This window comes from Dendropsophus ebraccatus, chromosome 10, assembly GCF_027789765.1.
Source record: "Dendropsophus ebraccatus isolate aDenEbr1 chromosome 10, aDenEbr1.pat, whole genome shotgun sequence".
Classification (NCBI taxonomy): Eukaryota; Metazoa; Chordata; class Amphibia; order Anura; family Hylidae; genus Dendropsophus; species Dendropsophus ebraccatus.
Window position 1 is genome coordinate 36433085 of NC_091463.1, and position 19940 is coordinate 36453024.

The 19940-nt window shown below is 42.1% G+C and overlaps 1 protein-coding gene across 4 annotated transcripts in view; it reads left to right on the plus strand.

Moving 5' to 3' along the window:
- Positions 1–19940, plus strand: part of STARD8 (StAR related lipid transfer domain containing 8) — a 95664-nt gene that overhangs the window by 51011 nt on the left and 24713 nt on the right. The window contains exon 1 of one of the 4 annotated variants that reach the window (XM_069943404.1): positions 6391–6516. The exons of the other annotated variants lie outside the window; for them this stretch is intronic. Coding sequence (XP_069799505.1) covers positions 6483–6516 — 34 coding nt within the window. The 5' untranslated portion in view covers positions 6391–6482. Of the gene's footprint in view, positions 1–6390; positions 6517–19940 lie in introns of those variants that run through there. 4 annotated transcript variants of the gene reach the window in all.

Sequence of the window (19940 nt, forward strand, 5' to 3'; positions counted from 1 at the left end):
CCACTGACGTCTGCTGTAAAGATGACAGCTACACTAATGCCACCCTTATAACTACTATAAAGCCACTCATACTAACAGTATGGCTGATAAACTGGTAGTAAATTAACGTTACTAAGGGCCCTATTACACCAACAGTTGTCTGACAGATTATCTGACAGTTTTTTGCAGCAAAGGCCAGGAACAGACTATAAACAGGGAACAGGTCATGAAAGAAAGACTGAGATTTCTCCTCTTTTAAAATCCATTCCTGGGTTTGGCTGTAAAACTCTGTCAGATAATCTGTCAGACATCTGTTGGTGTAATAGGGCCCTAAGAGAGCAAAAAATAACAGCATTATCAGCAAAATTCCACTTTAGGCTGCGTTTACACGTACTGGATCCACAGCAGATTTCTAGCTGCATATTAGCAGCGAGATCAGCTGCAGATCCCTGTCCAGTAAACTCTATGGGCAGACAAACTTGCAGCAGGGTGCACCTCCCGCTGCGAGTTTGTCCGCAACCCGCCCTGTTAACTCCCCGGCCGCCAGAGCCTATACTTCACCTGGTCCCCGCTCCGGCTTGCTTCGGGGGTTCTCGGCATGTCCTGCTCGGCCAATAAGTGCGCTGCCTCGCCGTAGCGCACTGATTGGCTGAGCGGGACGTGAAGACACCAGGAGCTCCGAAGCAAGCAGGAGCGGGGACCAAGTGATGTATATGCTCTGGCAGCCGGGGCTGCGGACAAACTCGCAGCGGGATGTCTGCCCATAGAGTTTCCTGGGCAGGGATCCGCAGCGGATCTCGCTGCAAATACGCAGCGAGAAATCCGCTGTGGATCCGGTACGTGTGAACGTACCCTTAAGAATAAAATACTAGTACTGCAGTTATTAGATATTAAAGACATATTGCAGTCAGACGTTTATGGCATTCCTGCAGGTTTTCACTAGTGAATATATGAAACTTTTAAATACACCATATTAGGGATAGAGCTCATATTGAATAACTCTGGATCTAAATTATTAGCATCTGTATGAAGCGGATGGGTAGGTAGTAACATGTCACATATAACTCCTTCATTGCTGTATAACATCAGGATCATGAACTTCTTCAGCCAGACCACTTAGGTAAACTTCAAGCAAAGCCTTTGAGTCTTTCTGCTGATCTGTATACATTGCAGGGCGTGATTGATGTAGTCTATAGGATTGTAGATCAGAATGGTATACCAAGTCTTGTTTACACCATTAACATTTCTTTTGTCAGATATGTCTGCAGCATCTGAACTATTGTATATAGACAGCTAGCCTACAAGCCTGATCTGGTCTAAGCCCTGATCTGGTCTAGATGTCTTCTCAGTCTTCTCTTCTAATCTTCCCATGTGCATGAATGTCCTCTATCCTTTTCTCCTTGACATCAATTATCATCGATGAGCTAGGATGCCCCATGCCCTATGGACCGGAATGAAGGATTTTTTAATTAATTGTACAAGGGCTCAAGCAATTCTTTGAGCAGAGGGCTGAGGAGAGCAGAGGCGCACAATCCCTCCCATAGAGATGCTGTTTGACACTGAGGCAAGCGGGATTCCACGGCAGAGAGCTCCACCGCTGAATTCCACCGAATTTGCTTAGAGTGAACATACCCTTACGCAGTAAAAAACTACCAAAATACTGCCGTGATTTTGAGTGAAAATAAAACAATGTGTGAACAGGTGGGGGAAAAAAACGGCAGTATTTTGTAAAAGCAGCTTGTAAATACTGATTATGTTCATGACTTGGATGGTTATAATCAGTTACGGCCTTTATTCTTTGTGTGTGTGCACTACTGGCCAATTTCCTATTGACGTCAGTGGAGTGTATATTGAAAATCAGCCGCATTTTTCTTGTAAAATTATGGCTATATTTTGGTATTATTTTACAGTGTGTGAACTTAGCCTCCAGACTCAGACTTCATGCTTTATAGTACGGATTTGTTGTGTTCTTCCCTGGCACAGTGGTTAATATTGGTGCCCAAATCTTGTTATACTGTATGTGACTGTGAGTGCTCATTTGGTCACTTCTGTGTCACTAATGTACACAGAAAGAGATATCTGAAAGATTTTTGAAGCCAAAGCCAGGAATGGATTTAAAAAGAGGAGAAATCTCAGTCTTTCCTTTATGACCTGTTCCCTGTTTATAGTCTGTTCCTGGCTTTGTCTTCAAAAATCTGTAAGATAAATCTCTCTGTGTAAACGCACCCTAAGGGCCCTATTACAGGGGCTGATGACTTTCTGTAAGCAAGCACCGATTACTTAGATCAGCGCTCGCTTACTGTGCCCAAACACTGCCTGATAAATGGCCAGCAAGGGCTGCATGGACATCGTTAGCGATGTCCGTACAGGCCTTGTGAAAAATTAAACTGATACTTACCAATGGTCGTCTTCTAGACAGAAACCTGAACTGTAAAAAAAAAAAAATCAAAATAAATAGAAATACTTATGAAATATGGATGGAATACAGCCCGAATACAAATGCATCCATATTTTAATCCCTCTAGATAGACTTTAATGGGTGTTTTCCATCCGCGCAGCAGATGTGAATATTTAATACGCCCATTTGAATAGTCCAATAGATTACCATTTGTTTCCTATTGTGATTTGCAAAATACAGATACTCATAAATCAAATAGTCATTATACTAGTAAGAATAATAAGAATGGTGTGTCACATCATCAGTATTTCATAGTCATGTTCATAATACTGAATTTAGTGTTTACATTTTAGACCCCTCTGTAACTGTAGTTGTAGTCCACAACAAGACAACAATCTAAAAATCTTTATACTGTAAGTAATCCTTGTGACTTATTCTACAAACAGTATTACGATCAGTATTTCATGCGCCTGCTGATCACCTCTGATATTATAAAGGAATATGCTAGCTCTGCTCATTCTTGGAATATAATCATGGCCAGACAGGGAAGAGGTTAAATATTCACCTAGAGGGGAAAAGAAGCTATTTTGGTGCAAGACTCGCCAACATCTGGGAATTTTTGGGCTATTGGTATATAAAAGTCAGACGTTCTTATAAACAGCTTCATTGCCAGATCTCATTCTGCATATAATTTATCACATATTCTGTGTATGCAGCTCACACGTTACACACAGGCAGACACAAGCTGCTCCATATCCTGACTGTTCTGCGTATTTAGGCGTTATTGATCTAGCACTTTAACGGTCCAGAAGTACAAACATGTAATATATAATTCAGTGACATGTACAGATTGCAATAATGAGGTTATTTGTTTGATCACTATATCTCAGGGAACTGCCTCATATACAATATTCTTATCACTTTTGTGCTTGGAGGGTTTAATGTGACCAACCACTCTGTTAGCAGACATAAGCTGACAATCTATGGTGTGGAGCTTGTTCACACACTAGGGTACTTTCCTATAGGATAGAAGGGCTGATGGCTTTCTATAGTGGAAAACCGCCATATTTTCTGCATAAAAATCTACAAATCCTCACCAAATCACACAGATTTAGGCAACGACCACACAAAATTTTTTTCGGCCGTTTGACTGACTTTTCTTTGGACGTCCGTCTTTTCATGCCCAAATAACCACCATTGTTTTGTAATAACGGCTGTTATTTGGGCGTGAAATAACAGACATCCAAAAAAAAGTCTGTCAACTTATATACTTTTGCAAATACATTCATTTAGCAAACGTGTGCCTAATTTATCATGGTTTACTGCTGCAAACAGGCACAAATCTACACCTGCTCCGGAGACAGATCAGAATACTGCTTTTAGAGTAGAGTGGTGGTCAGTAACCAACACAACAGGCTGTCAACAATGAGGGAAAAGTAATCTACAAACTAGAAGGGTCTTATCTTTTATATCCACTACTGATTTTGGCCCAAAAATTTGTATTGATTTGTATTGTATGTGATTTCATGACAAGGGGTTACCTGTCGGGTTACCTGTCAAAAGGAAAAGGAAATGTTTGCCCAGTCAATCCCTGGCTGAAGTGGGTCACTGTTTATATATATATATATATATATATCTTAGTTTTGGAAAATAGATTGATTATAGTCACTCGTAGACGGTTTATTTCATTAAAACCAATGGGGCTGCGATGGGTATATCATGTACAGCCTGTACATCATATCTTTGCCTGTATCATCACATATGATGGCATCAAAAACCAAAACCAAGATGTGAACAAGGCCTTAGAGGTAACTTCTACAGAATAGTAAAGCTGCCGGAAAACCATTTCAGATAGTGGACAACTGAATGCTTATGTGGTCATCAGCTCTCTTTCCTTAGGGCCCTATTACATTGAATGATTATCGGCCATACTTGGCCAATTACAGGACGTTCAGGCTGATAATCATTTAGTGTAATAGGACATGTTAAGGGTCCATTTACACAGAAAGATTATCTGACAGATTATCTGCCAAAGATTTGAAGCCAAAGCCAGGAACAGACTATAAACAGAGATCTGGTGATAAAGGAAAGACTGAGATTTTTCCCCTTTTTAAATCCATTCATGGCTTTCGCTTCAAATCTTTGGCAGACCGCTGCTATCTCCTACGGGCTCCCTGGACGATCGAAAGATTGTGCGGGGAGTAGGGATGGTCCGAACCCTCCGAGGTCCGGGTTCCTATGAACCCGAACGCTCGGCATCAGATTCCCGCTGTCTGCCCGCTCCGTGGAGCGGGTGGATACAGCGGGAGGACTGCCTGGAAAACTAGGATACAGCCTATGGCTATGGCTGTATCCCAGTTTTCCAGGTGGTCCTCCCGCTGGATCCGCACGCTGTCGGAGTGTTTAATAGCACTGGCAGCGAGCGGGGAACAAGGAGTAAGCGAGCACTCACCTGACAGGTCGGTGCTCACTTTCTTCCGTGTAATGGGGCCTTAAGGTTGAAGTCACACTGTGATTATGCTGTCAGTGACAGGTATCCATCACCATCCTTAGAATGCCAAGAATGGGATGCCAATGTATACTGTTTTGGTGTTACTAGCATATGCCAAAGCCACAAATGGATTTGAAATGAGGAGAAATCTCAGCCTTTTTCTTATGACCTGTTGTCTGTTTATAGTCTGTTCCTGACTTTGGCTTCAAAAACCTGTCAGATAAATCTCTCTTCTGGTGGTGGCTTATCTCCCCTGAGTATAAAGAATCAGGAATGCTGAAATCCAACTGCCTGATCCTTCTTTCATCTGATGTCTGCTGCTGGGGGCGAGTCAGGACGCCCACATACACTGAAGTGACATCTTCACTAACTATTTCTCCTGAACAACCTCAGCAAAAGTATTTGTTTTTTTTTAATAGGTCATGTTGTGAGTATCTATACAATGTAAACCACATGTAAAAAAAATGATTGGGGTAAATATTGGCTCCTTACTTATCGATTGGTTTTGGGGATTGGATAATGCTGCGTTTACACGGAACGATTATCGTTAGAATTTTCGCAATAACGACCACATTTGAGCGAAAATCGTTCCTTGTAAACACAGCAAACGATCAAGCGACGAGCGAGAAATCGTTCATTTTGATCTTTCTAGTTCTCAAATCGTCGTTCGCTAAAAATTCGCAGATCGCTTCGTGTAAACAGTCTTTCAAAGATTCACCCTATGTAAAATATGGGCTTAAGCGATCCTAAAAACGAATGCAATAATGATTTTTCTTACAAATTTTCTAACGATTTTTCTAAAAATTTATTCGCCTAAATGCTGGTCATTATAAAAACCAAATCATTGCTTCAAAATCGTTAAGTGATCGATTGGGCAAATTATCGCTTTGTGTAAACGCAGCATTAGAGAAATCGTTTTTGGATCGCTGTGGCTGAGCCCATGAAATACATCCATACCTTCAGAATTGGAAACAGCTGGGGAAGGAGGAGTGAGGCTACAAGGTAGTATCTGGGAGAGTAAAGAAGTGAAAAAAAACACACACAACCATTCATACAGGCCAGCAGCAAGGGAGTGGGCCTGAGTCCGGCTCTGCGCTTCCTTCTGGACTAATAAACTAGTCCAGAAGGACTAGGAAGAAGAGGAGGGGTGCGGAGCTGATCATTTATCATAAACAGCAGTGGGAATAAAATCCTATATATAATACAAGTGCCATGCATCCTATAGATGCCATACAGAAGTAACACAGCTCTTCTCTATTATATCTGTACAGATTCCTGTTGGTGTGGCGGCCAGCAGACAGCTTTCTACCTCTTGGCTGTAAGCTATCCAGATGTAGATCAGAGGTTTATGGCAGTCAGGGCTGGCAGTGAAGAGGTTAAAGCAACACTCTCCCTTTTTTTCTCCTCTTCCCACCCGATGGGCTGTCCCAGGACTGCCAGGGTTGTGCATGGAACATTTGTTCTTGGAGGAAGGGAGTTTAGTGAGGTCAGCAGGGCCAGATGCTGCTATTAGCAGGCTATGTGTAGGAGAGTTACAACCTCTCCCTGTATGTTCAGCCTCTGTCCTTCCCAGGATTGTACCCCACACTGCTGGGGCCAAACCCATGCAACCCAATGAATAGGATCAGGACCAAGAGAATCAAGAATGGTAAGACTATGCATTATCTAATGTGCTGGGAAAAAATAATTCATACGTCTATATTTTATTCCTTATGATTTGTGCATCTTTAAGGATCGTACAGTACAGATGGAGCAAAGCTGAATGTATTTTATATAGTTCTGATATCTGAACTTTATATAGAACTAAGTAACGGTAAATGACAGATCTGGTTCTGGGTCTGCTCTTCAGGAGCAATAGTTTTAATTTACTTTTTTTTTTCCAAGTTTTTGTCGTTTTCTTTCTTGTATCTGATACAAGTGACCTGGTACGGTTATCATACGGCGCAGTGGATGACAGATGTATGCCAGCGACTCCTAGAAGTGTCCGCTATTTCTAATAGTTGTGATTTTCAGGCGTGTGCTGAGAGTAATGCACTAGTCCAGCGCTCCCTTGCATCTGATGTAGCTCCAGCTATGGGATGCTGCACTATATTCCTTTTTAATCTTTCTGCACGTTCCTGCTAGTGTTTCTCCAGATGGCATATAGCTCTGACAACAGGAAATGGTAAAGCTAGCATTGTGGAGGAGATCCATATTCCTACACAATGTAAAAATAACTGCATGACATACAGGCGGGCCAGGGGATCAGCTTTTCCTCGGATTATAAGTTGTCCTATCCACATCTTCATTTCTGGGGGGGGGAGTGTGCTTTCTAGAAATGCAGCTTTTCTGAGTTATGTTATAGCAGGAAATACTTGTGTAGGAACGGTATGGTTGCCAGTATTTAAAGATTTCCCTTTGGGGAGCTTCCCCCCTCACCCCCACTCCGACAAACTGGAGGAGTCTGAGAAAGGCAGGAAGGGATGGCTGTATAGAGAGGCAGGACAATGACCCTCATAAGTCTTACCTATGGATTCCTGATATACTGTACTGTTCTAGATGCAGGCGGCAGAGCGCGGTGCATCTGGTACTGCTTGGAGGGATCCCAGACAGGATGTAGGGAGCAGATATGGTGTGTGGGAGGTGGCAGGATGTTGCTGCTGTCACTCCAGACTTCTCAGGTTTGGTTCTCCCAATGGAACCAATTTCTATACTAGCTATCGCGGTTACTTATATAGCACCAACACACTCAGTGGCACTGTAAAAAGCATGCACTCAAGTTTAAGTGTCTCTGTTTAAAGCCCAGTTCGCACCCTATTTTGGTGATACCCCCTGTGTGGAGATACTGTCAAAAAGTTATTCTGATGTATGCCACGGTATACCCATAGGGTTAAACAAACAAAATGTAGTGTACTTGTGGTTGTGTTTGGTTTATTTTACACTGTTTTTAGGTTTATTTATGGGAAACAAAAACACAGTAACCTTATACTGGTATACTGCAGACTAAACATAGCCCCAAATAGACTATGTTTGGCCTATTGAATGATATGGGCTTGCTGCAGTATGTTAGAGAACTTTTTTTGCCTGTACAGTATAGTGTTGCATAACTGAAACGTTAGACGCAGTTCACACTGGAAGACAGTGTCTGTCAGATATTATGTTGAAGGGAGTCCCCAATATATACCTATAATGAATGAAAGTTAGTGGCGTTTGTCATATATAGGGTCCAGTGTTAAAACAATAAATTTATGCCATGCAGTATACGTTTTATACAGGATTCAGGTGAATGGAGTAGCATGGAGGTCTGCGCCATTGCATCCAACAAATACTAATATGTACAGGAGCCAAAATGAAACCGTATCTCAGCTTGAGCCAATCATTAGGCCTCCTGCACACATCCATGTACTTCTGTGGTCCACAAAACAATGGATCACAAAATGCACAAAAGAGTGTCATTGGTGGGCTACCCGCAATTACGGACCATGACACTAACTAAAGTCTATAGAATCCCTATTTTTTTTTTTTTTTTTTTTTTTTTTTGTGGTCAGGACATCAGGTAAATGCACAGACCCTGGCGTCCATTGTCCTGTGCACTGGTCCATAGGCCCATGACCTATACTGCCTGTAAATGTGGATAAGTTCGGATCTGCTTGAAAATGGGTGAATCATAATGGTCCCAGGATCATTTGGTGATAACAGCCATGATGCTAGTGTGAACAGTGCCTAAACATAACTCCCTGCCAAAGTCCATTTAATCTTTTGTTGGATCCGTGTTTAGGAAGGTTGGGTGATAAAGCATCGCTATCCATACATCTCAGCCGAAGCTTGTTTACCCAGCTTTTCCAGATCTCTGATCATTGACATTGATCGGTATTGGTTGTCATCCCATTTTCCCAGATATACGTTAAGCACCTATAAGATGCTAATAATGGAATGCTGGGTCAATGGCCATTACTATATTATACAAGTTGGTATGATATCAGTGGGTAAGTGAGGACGTTGATATGGAGTCATTTAAAAGATCCTATTCATTACATAGCCAGTCCTTCTTTATCTTATAACATTCCATAATTCCATCAACTATTTCAACCAGCTTTTGGAAGTCATTGTGTGACTTTACTGATGCCTCAGGAATGGTAAGATCATTGATGGAAAGGATAACAGGGGGATATTGTTGGGGTCTCATGTCTTCACGACCCCACTCTTCGGCCCCCTCTGTGAGGAATGTTCCTGGGGCAGTTGAGTACAGGGCTGTGTCTGTGCAGGGGTTAATGACATGCCCCTTATGACATACTCTGCTGCAGAGGCGGCTGCATGTTTGGAAAGAGTAGAAAGGACCCTGTATGTTTTCAATGTGTGGGATCACATCCCACCCTAGGCAGCGTCTGTGCCCCTGGGGGTAAGCAGGGAGTGTCTGTGTCAGCCTGGGAAATAAGGAGGCAATTGTCAGGCAATCGTACCCCACCATCATAGGCTCTTTCTGAGAGTGCCTTAACCCTATCGTACTGTAGTGAGTTTATGAATGCCTTATTAAGGAGCCGCCTCTGAAGACAGAGTGGTACAGTGCGGGTCCTGTGCATACCACACGCACAGAGCTTACATTCTAATATCAGGACGGTGGCAACATGCTCACCCTCCACTACTGCAAAACTCCTAGTTATTGGGAGAAGGTTCATTTATTCCTCAAAAGCAGCACATTATTGTATTATTTTCCAGAAAACCTCTTTTATAATGAAGTCCAACGTGCAGGCAGCATGTGAAATAAGCAGAGTGATATACATTTGGTGGAAAAGACTCTAATTCTAGGTTTAGGAGTCCAATGGGCAGTCCTAATCGGTGATTGACAGCTTTCCCTGTATTAGTTGCATACAAAAATAGTCAATACATGATTAAGACTGCCTCCTGGACTCCAGTGCCCAGAATTAAGATGTTACAGTGTTAGAAGTCCAGTGCATTTTTTTTTTTTATTAAAGTATTGTATTGCCCCCCAAAAGTTATACAAATCACCAATATACACTTATTATGAGAAATGCTTATAAAGTGCTTTTTTTTCCTTGCACTTACTACTGCATCAAAGCTTCACTTCCTGGATAAAATGGTGATGTCATGACCCAACTCCCAAAGCTGTGCGGGCTGTGGCTGCTGGAGATGGCAGTATTTTAGAACGACCATCATTTTGAGGCCAAATAACGGCCGTTATTTGATAATGACACCCGTAATTGTACAAATAACAGCAGTCATTTTAAAATAACGGCTGTTGTTTGGCTTTAAAACGATGGCCGTTCTAAAACCCAGTTATATGGGGGGGGGGGGGGGGGTAACCCCTGTACTGTGGATCATCTCTGTAACACTGTGTATCCACATAATGTAAGAAATGTGACTCATATTCTCTGCTCCTCTCTTTATAGATGCAATGTGATGTAGAGAACATGTGATGGACTGGAAAGTCAGATTATGTCATGGTTATTTCAGTGAACAGGCTTCTTTATGTGTAGGTTTATGCATAAGAATACTCAAAATGCCTGGCTGACAAGGGGGAGTTTGGTGCAGTTTTTTTGTGCCAAAAGCTAAGAATGGTAAATAAAGGGAAAAGATACTGTCAGACATACTGCAAGTATCATATATCATATAACAAGCCCTATAAGAGTAAGTTCATACTGAAAATCTGTACCTGTGTGCAGCGATGCGCCATGGTTCTCTTTTCTTTTTCGCTTTTTTTTTTGCATGGTTCTTTCATTGAAGTCAATGAGAGTGGGGTCTTCTAAGGTGATGGTATTTAATGGTCCTGTTCACACGTCCGTATGTGTGTATGGGGCTTAAATCTGTGTCGCAAAAAAGGACCTGCTGTAATGTAGACCGCATTTTGCGGCCTGGATCTCTATGGTAATGAAGAAGAAATGTAGTGCTCTGTGCTTCATGGTCACAGGCTGCACTACGGGTGTGTGAATATAGCCTAACAAGAGCATTGATCCTGTAATGCTGTGTATCCTAGTTGACGTATGGTTTCCGCAGGCTTAATGTTTAATGCATTCAGACTTTAGTCCCCATTTGTACTAAGTAGTTTAGTCCATATATACACAGCTATTATAATGGTTTGCTGATGACTGTATGATGTAAAAGCATTGATGATAACATTCAATACTTTCCAGTTTCAAGTTAATCGGAAACAAATTTGCTAAGTGAGGATATGGGTGGGGGACGCAGTACTTTCTTCCACACTTCACGTCAATAAATCTCATTGAAGGAACCTGCCGCCAGTCTCTCCCTGGCCTGAGATGGCTGATAACGTATAATAATAGAGTGCTTTCATCTACAGAAAAGGAGTGAATGCAAAATCTTCAGAAGATTAAGAACAGATATGACGACCTATGTATGGGTGAGCATTGTTAGGGCCTTTATGTAAGGCCACCTTATTGGTGTTGCTTCAGTCAGTCTTGCTTTATTCTGCTATTTGGCTTGGCAGATTTACTTTTAATGTGTGATAAATGAGTTTAAAGCAATCCTCAAGTGACTCTATAAGACTGTGAGCGTTTTGCGTTCTTGCTTAGCCTCCATTCGTGAACGTTAGAGATAAATGTGGACAGGAAGTATTGATTTTTTTCCATATTTACCTTCACTTGTAGTGCTTGTCGTCTGAGCAGCATCGTATACTTGTCACCCTGACCTTTAGCCTGTCTGTGTCTTGATCCTACGAGATCTTGTGTCTTGTAGAACTACATCAATATATCTTCTCTTCATACTTCTGGCGTCGACCGGAAGAGTTGTGACCTACAATATCCAGTTTTTCCTGGTTGTAGTCTTGGCACCTCAGCTAAGTGATAGCATATCTCTCATGACACTAGCTCTGGCGCATGAAATATGAAAACATATGGAATCCAGTTAAAAAAATTGAGGTACATGTACTTATAACATTGGCTGTAGACACTTTGTTCACTGAAAGTGTCGCAGGAAACTGGAACTTGTCCTCTGTGTAGACTGTGTTCACATCTTCATTAAAGCATCTCTGTTTGTCCATTTCTAAGGCTGTGTTTACATATATCAGATGCATCCGTCTTAGTTTTTTTTTTTTTTAGAAACTGACCCATTAATGCCACAACCTATACAAAAAATGCTTCAGTTGTTATCAGGCTTTCTATCATAAGTCAGTGTATCGTGCAGAACACGGACTAATTTGGCACAGGATATACCATCGTTATGTTTACATCAAGGTTCTGAAAAGTACGTTATAGCATCAGTCCCCCCTAGTTTAGTCTCTTCACCCCCCCCCTTCACAATGACATGTATACTACAGCAAGTCTTTTAGAGAAGGTCTACTTCAAAAGCACAAACCACAAATGTGACATCTACGTGTGAATACATGACCTGACCTGCACTTCACTGTACAATGCAAGGGCAGGGAGGGCTACACTATTAGGATTTAATATATACAAGGAAACCACGATGCAGTGCTGTAGCCTCATGGTGGATACTAAGTGCTGGGTGCAGAAGAGTAGGTGAATTAGTATGGTGCATTACATGTGGCATTGTGAAAGTGGTCTACTCCATGTATTAGACCATGTCCCAACCGATTCTTAAGGCCCTATTACACAAAACGAATATCAGCCGTATTCATCCGATTTTGGCCATTACGACCGATAATCGTCTTGTGTAAAGGCCCTATTACACGAAATGATGATCTGCCGTATTCAGGAGATAATTGTCTTGTGTAATAGAAGGCAATGATCAGCCGACATGAACAATGTTGGCTGATCGTTGCAGCCGTTTTGTCTTTCAACATTTTGAAAGACACACGACTTATATAGCAGTGATCTGCTGCCGTCACTCTGCGGAATAGGAGCGGCAGCAGGAGACCACTTCTATCTGCGATGGGCTGCCACGGACAATCTAGCGGTCACCTGGACAGCCCCCTGCGGCCCCCTTTGCACTCGCATGCTCGCTGGCGACGTGTGTAATAGCGGTGGCAGTGATTAGGAAACAATAAGCAAACAAGCGCTTACAGCGCTCATTTGCTCCTCTGTCGCCCTGTGTAATAGGGGCTTTATAAGACAGTCCTCCAACACTCCTCTTGGGAGCTATGCCTGAAGAAGTTGTAGCAGATAAGACCATAGATCAGCAGATAAGTCATTAGATCACATTTTCATTTATCAGTTTGCACCAGCACACATGGCAGGAATCTATTGTGAATACTTTTCCCTTAGAGATGTCCATAATGTGTTACATTCCAGGTATACTGAAGACTCTTTGCAGGTCATCAGTGTCAGTAAATAACTATAACTAATGGTGCGTTTACATGGAACGAATATTGTTCGAATTTTCGCAATAACAATCACATTTGAGCGATAATCGGCTCGTGTAAACACAGCCAACGATCAAGCGATGAGCGAGAAATCGCTCATTGAGATCATTCACCATGTTCTCAAATCGTCTTTGGTCGTTCGCTAAAAATTCGTAGATCGTTTCGTGTAAACAGTCTTTCAATGATTCGCCCTATGTGTGAGATGGGCCTAAGAGATCTTAAACCATTATCATCTGAACGCTGATTGTTATAAAAACCAAATAGTTGCTTCAAAATCGTTAAACGATCGATTGGGAGAATTATTGTTTTGTGTAAACAGACCATTATACTAAGTTATAGGTTACCATGCACATAGTACTTTATGTGAACTACGATTGGACATAATAAGGGGTCAATGGCTCTCTAGTGAACTGGGGTGGATATGACCAGCAATAAAATTTCAGGGTCTAAAAAGTTCTATTTTGCTCTGATATTTTATTTGTGCAGTCAGTAGCTGGTAGCCAGTTTCTATCTGTAGTCACTTCGACTGATGACATTACTGTATAGGTTAAGGCAGTGATTTTCACCCTTTTTTGAGCCGCGGCACACTTTTTATACTTAAAGTCCCGGGGCACACCACCAACCAAAATGGCACAAAATGACACTAAAACAGTACATATTATACATATAGTTAATAATATAGATTCTAAATGTATTTATACTCACTAAGTGTGAAACCTGGGCCTGTTTTCTTCTCCCCCCTGTGCTTCTCTCCACCATACTTCTCCCCCCTACTTCTCTCCACCATACTTCTCCCCCTTGCTTCTCTCCACCATACTTCTCTCCTGTGCTTCTCTCCCCCATGCTTCTCTCCTGTGCTTCTCTCCCCCATGCTTCTCTCCACCATACTTCTCCCCCCTGCTTCTCTCCACCATACTTCTCCCTCCTACTTCTCTCCACCATACTTCTCCCCCTTGCTTCTCTCCACCATACTTCTCTCCTGTGCTTCTCTCCCCCATGCTTCTCTCCTGTGCTTCTCTCCCCCATGCTTCTCTCCACCATACTTCTCCCCCCTGCTTCTCTCCACCATACTTTTCTCTCCTGTGCTTCTCTCCCCCATGCTTTTCTCCACCATGCTTCTCCCCTCTGCTTCTCTCCTGTGCTTCTCTCCACCATACTTCTCCCCCATGCTTCTCTCCACCATACTTCTCCCCCCTGCTTCTCTCCCCCATGCTTCTCTCCTGTGCTTCTCTCCACCATACTTCACTCCACTGTTTCTCTCCCCCCCCCCCCTTCCTCCTCACCTCCTCCGAGATGGTCGCCGCTGCTGTCTGCCTCACCTACTGGCCGCCGGCCCGGACGTGCGCCTCCAATCAGCAGAGATCGGGAGCATTATAATCCGCCACTGATCATTGCGCATTGCCGGGGAAGAAAACACCATAGTTTGGGGAACTTTCCCCGCGGCACACCCGACCATGTGTCGCGGCACACTGGTTGAAAATCATTGGGTTAAGAAATAACTGACCATCTTTAATCTTCATAGATAATATAATGTAAGCTCAACAGCCAGATAAACAGACTGCACCATACTTATGTAGGTTGCCAGGGGCATAACTAAAATCACATGGTCCGCAGAGGAAATATTTGACCTGACCCTTTCCATTAATGTTGAGTGAACACTTAAAGGGGTTATCCAGCGCTACAAAAACATGGCCACTTTTCCCCCTACTGTTGTCTCCAGTTCAGGTGCAGTTTGCAATTAAGCTTCATTTACTACAATGGAACTGAGTTTCAAAACCCCACCCAAACTGGAGACAACAGTAGGGGGAAAGTGGCCATGAAATTAATTGGTTGAGCGGATGGTGTCTGGTATTCATATTTTATTTTTTGTTCTAATTTTTGTATATTTCGTCCATTGAAGGGATTGAAGGGAATATGCCAAAATTCTATAAAAATTTTCTTATAGGTTTCTGCAGAAGATTTACCATGTTTCCCCGAATGTAAGACACCCTCCAAAAATAAGGCATAGTGGAGGATTTGCATGATAGAATAAAATAAGGCATTCCCCAAAAGTAAGACCCCGACCACCACCCTGCCGCTACCCTCTGCAACCCCCACCCTCCACCGCCAGCCCCTTGTGGTGTTTTACCACTGACGCTGCAGGCTACCACTGGTTTGTGACCTCCACATCCTGATGCACGTCTCGCAGCATGCCCGAGGTCACATCCTGCAACCCCTTGAGATGCCGCCTATGCGGTGTGCCCTGTGAGGGGAAGAGGCGGGCTGCCAGTGTGATAACAACTATGTGCCACTCTGTGAAGAGGCCGGTAGGTGTGCTGGGGATGCACAGTGCAGGGGTGACGGTAACTACAGCCATCCCGCTGTCTCTACCTAAAGGTCTGGCAGTTGCTGCCGTGTGCAGCCAACCTGGTCTTACACTTGTCTCTGCCCCTCAATGCTGACCATGTCTTATTTTCGGGGAATCAGTGGGGGTACCCGATCAACACTAGTATCCATCATTCTTACAGTTATACTGATCCCATACTGTAGGCCATAAAATATTTAATATATACATAATGAATTTTCTTACGTTTGAATTTTGGGATCTTTGCTTAAAATCAGTAGCCCCTTTAATGCAGTGGGGGAGGTAAATACCACTGTTTATTGGTATAAAGACGAAGCATGTTGAGGCAGCATATCATGCTTTTCAGTTTTCAAATCTGAAGCTTTTAGAATTGTAAATGCAGCTTGGGACCTCTTACAAGATGAATAATGTAATGTTACTCAACCCTTCTCTAAATGGCACTCCCTTTCATACTATGATGTCTAAAATAGTTTTTTTTTTTTTTCCATTTTTTAGGCTGGTGAGTTATAGTTCTTGTTACTGGGGGTAAAATGCTGCTTTGCTTTTCTAGTATAATTATAGGGTACACACACACACAAAAGCACTTTCTACCCTAAAAATAAGGATTGTTGTTCGCTGAATAATTGTCCAGTAGGAGACAGTACCATGTAGTGTTGAGCTCATGAGTTCATGGTATGCCCTTTCCGCAGGGAGAATGACCGCATTGTATGGCTCATATTTTTAGGTTCTTTTTGGTTGTGTTCACATGAATTGGAATGCATCAGCCCACAATGGACCATTAGTACATCACAGGCTCTAGTGTGCACTTACCAAGACTCCAATCCTTGCTGACGTCCTTGCTGTTTTGGGTGAGAAGTTATGGAGAGTATTACATAGTTGAGGAGAACAAGAATATCTTCTTTCACTTAAAGCTATTTTCCTTCCATTTTTTAGCATGTATTTGATATGTTTTTGTTAATGCAGCTTTGTGCAATTTGGAAGTATTTGAAATGACACATACAACTGCTTAAGACCACGCGTTTCGCTTACATACTACAGGAAACATAGTGTAATTGTAGGTTATACCTTCCTAATAGTCCTGGCAGTGGGTGATCTTGTATGTAAATAAACAATATTATCTCTTCACTATAAATGACAGCTCCTTCACTGGTTATTAACCCTCTCCTTTACCTCCGGCAGTCAGCATAGTATGGAATGCAGTCCTGTCTGGTACAATGCGGGCTGGGAGGAAGCTTCCTTTTCCTCCTTTTCGGAAACTCCCTCCTGGGGTCTCTCTTCTCTCATTACTGTTATGTCCTGAATTCTATTAACACTTTGATAACATAACTTTTCATTCTAAAGCAGTGATTGTTACACACACACACACACACACCTACCTGTAAATATTTGGGGAAGACGTTCCAAGTTAGCTTGGCCTTGACCAAGATGTATAGACTATTTTTTCCCGGGTGTTCCGTTCTAGACTTGTTACATTCCTTGTTATAATAATAGCTGACACGTGAACTCCTCCGTCTTAAAACTGTATGTACATCATCACTGGACATATAATGTTTCTCACTTGTTATATTTAGCCCATTTAGATGCCTACTCGGTTGTCCACTCTTGCATGTCGCCTGGTATCTGTTTGGGTTTTGTTTACACGGAATTGTATACTGTCTTTAAGGAATAAAGGCTCAAAGGTACGATCGTTTTGTTTTGCGATTTATATCGTAAGAATGGAAATTGATCACTTACTGTGATCATCGCAAGAAGCTATCACAGTTACTTGGGTTAAGTAGCGACCCTTGTCTTCTAGCTTGTGTGACTCTCATATCTAAAGCAAATATTGTTCTAGATATCGCTATCGGTGACAAAAAAGTGAGTTCTTGTACTGACGTAGCTGTGAAGGAGAACCAAAACAGTCTAGCAACTTCTTATCACTTCTCCTGCAGTATAAGGTCAAGCAGTAGCAGTATGACTGCAGTACCTAGACCACCTATAGTCTTACTGAATCAAACTCAGAGCACCATTGAGCCTTATGTTCTTTTTTTGGGGGGTGCTTTTTTTTTTTTTTCCCCCAGGCGTTTTTGACTTTCATTGTGAATTTTTGCCTTTGGTGTTTTTGAGATGAATAGAAGAAATTTCATTGTGAGAAACTGCACCGTTTGCTAAAAAAAAAAACCCCAAAACTCTCAGCATGTTGCGTTTTGGATAAACTGCCACAGAGCCAAAAAGCACCAGAGAGAAGTGGAAAATGCAACATAAAAAAACACCAAGTACGTATAGCATTTCACTTTTGTTCAAAGTGAGGCTTTACAAAAATGTTATACTTTTTTACAGCCAAAAACTGGCATGCAAGCCTCAGTAAATCCCCGGTCCCCCAATATGGCAGATACCTGCATAGACAGCACAAGGGTAACATGGCCCAATGCCTCTCCTGTTTACATATTGCTGTGAATTTTCAGGAGGAGGGTTTGATGCGATAGGAAAAGTGGCTAAAACTATATAATAAATGTGGTACGCAGCATTATAGCCACTTTTTGGCACAAACTGTGAAAGATTTTTGATGCGCTGTCAATAGTAGATCTACCCCAGTGTTGATATTAACCTGTCCTAAAAAAAAAATATGAGTATCTAATACCTTTATCACCAGACTAAAAACCAAGGAATACCAAAGAAACTGATCACATCTTTCTCCTTCATGAGACTTTGTTGTTCAGTTACATATCCAGGTGTCTGTGTGTAGTTCTACTATAGGGACTTTGTGACCTCTCCACTCTTTGTTCTTTTTGATCTCTTAGTCCTGAATTTACCATGACAAATAGAAGTGACCTCACATGTTGCCAAGGTTAGAATTTGTGGGGCATGAAACACTTATTATAGTTTCTGGTTTAACTCCTTCCTGGAAAAAGAGAGATATTTTATATTGTAAACTAAATTTGGGACCACCTGCATCTATCAGACATGTATGGCAGATTCTGTGGATATGCTATAAATGTGTAAGATGGAAACACCCGTTTAGTTGAAGATTCCATGATTATGAACATTCGGACCCCTGGTGTGAAGCTTCTCATCTCTGCAGCATCGTGTCCCAGAAGATAACACTGCAGACTGGTTTTACCTGTGAACTCCTAGGTAGTTTTATTAAATGCCTTAGTTATGAGTTTTAGCTTTCCCTTACTACACATTGGTACTGTCTGTAAACCTGGTCTAAAAGGGGTTATCCAGCGCTACAAAAACATGGCAACTTTTTCCCCCTCTCTTGTCTCCAGTTTGGGTGTGGTTTAAAACTCAGTTCCATTGACGTAAACGGGGCTTAATTGCAAACCACACCGGAACTGGAGACAACAGTAGGGGGAAAAGTGGCCATGTTTTTGTAGCGCTGGATAACCCCTTTAATGGCACCTTGTCCATTCAGCTACCTGCAAAATCATTGCCTTCTGCTGTCAGTGTCCTTCAGCCAAATCCCGGTTGCTGTTTTCTCACTGCTGTTTTTCCCATTAAGTGATATTCTACAAACTATCATTTCCTCTGAAGCCTAGGCAGCTTAGTTTATTACTATTACCAGCCGATCCACATCCATTTTACAAAAAAGTATTTATTCAATATTGCGAATATTATTACCACTTATAGTTATCATAAAGTTTGAATGGCCTTACTATGATCCTATACTACTCCTTTTTATTACAGAGAGGATAGTTAGTCAGAAACTTCTATACTCTAAAAGTGGCCATGTAATGCACATTACTACCTACTACATACCACCCCACCCATAAAGCGAGGTAGAATTAATAAGGCCAATGAATACTAGTACCCCCCTTGCTGCTCCAAACACCCCCCAGTCAAGGGGCACCAGCATTATACATTATGGTGCCCACATCCTGCTGTGGGCCTATTTTGGGGGGCATGGGGCTATACTTCTCAGAAACATGGCAGCTCTCTGGTTATGGAGCCCCTTTACCACTATACAAATACCAGAGCTTGAGTCCCCAATGCCTTACAATAATGTTCTGCGTCTGCATTGTAATATTAGCTTAGTCAAAAAGAAAGGTACAAGGTGTATGTCTAGACATCTGAGGAAAAAGATCTCATTAAAAGGAAAGAAAGCCGGGTGGGGGAGGAGGTGTTACAAGAAATTGCACATGTTTTTAATATACAGCCTGACACAGCTTAGTGTGCCGACTCCTCACATGTTGGCTTTAGCGTTTGATCCCTGGCAATGCATTAGAGAAGGTCAGGGCCACCGTTTATATCCAGACACTTTAGGATTTATGGTGGTTTAGGCTCATGTTTGGCCATACAATAGCATGTCCCTCAAAACCAGAGCTCTCATTCAGACAGATTTATCAGACTTGTACCATACAACATGTGTATACACAAAGATTTTATTTTTAGACATGCTTTCAAAAGGCTGTCAAGTACAGTACATGCCAAAATGACACTGGAAATGTTACAATGCGCGGTATAAAACCAG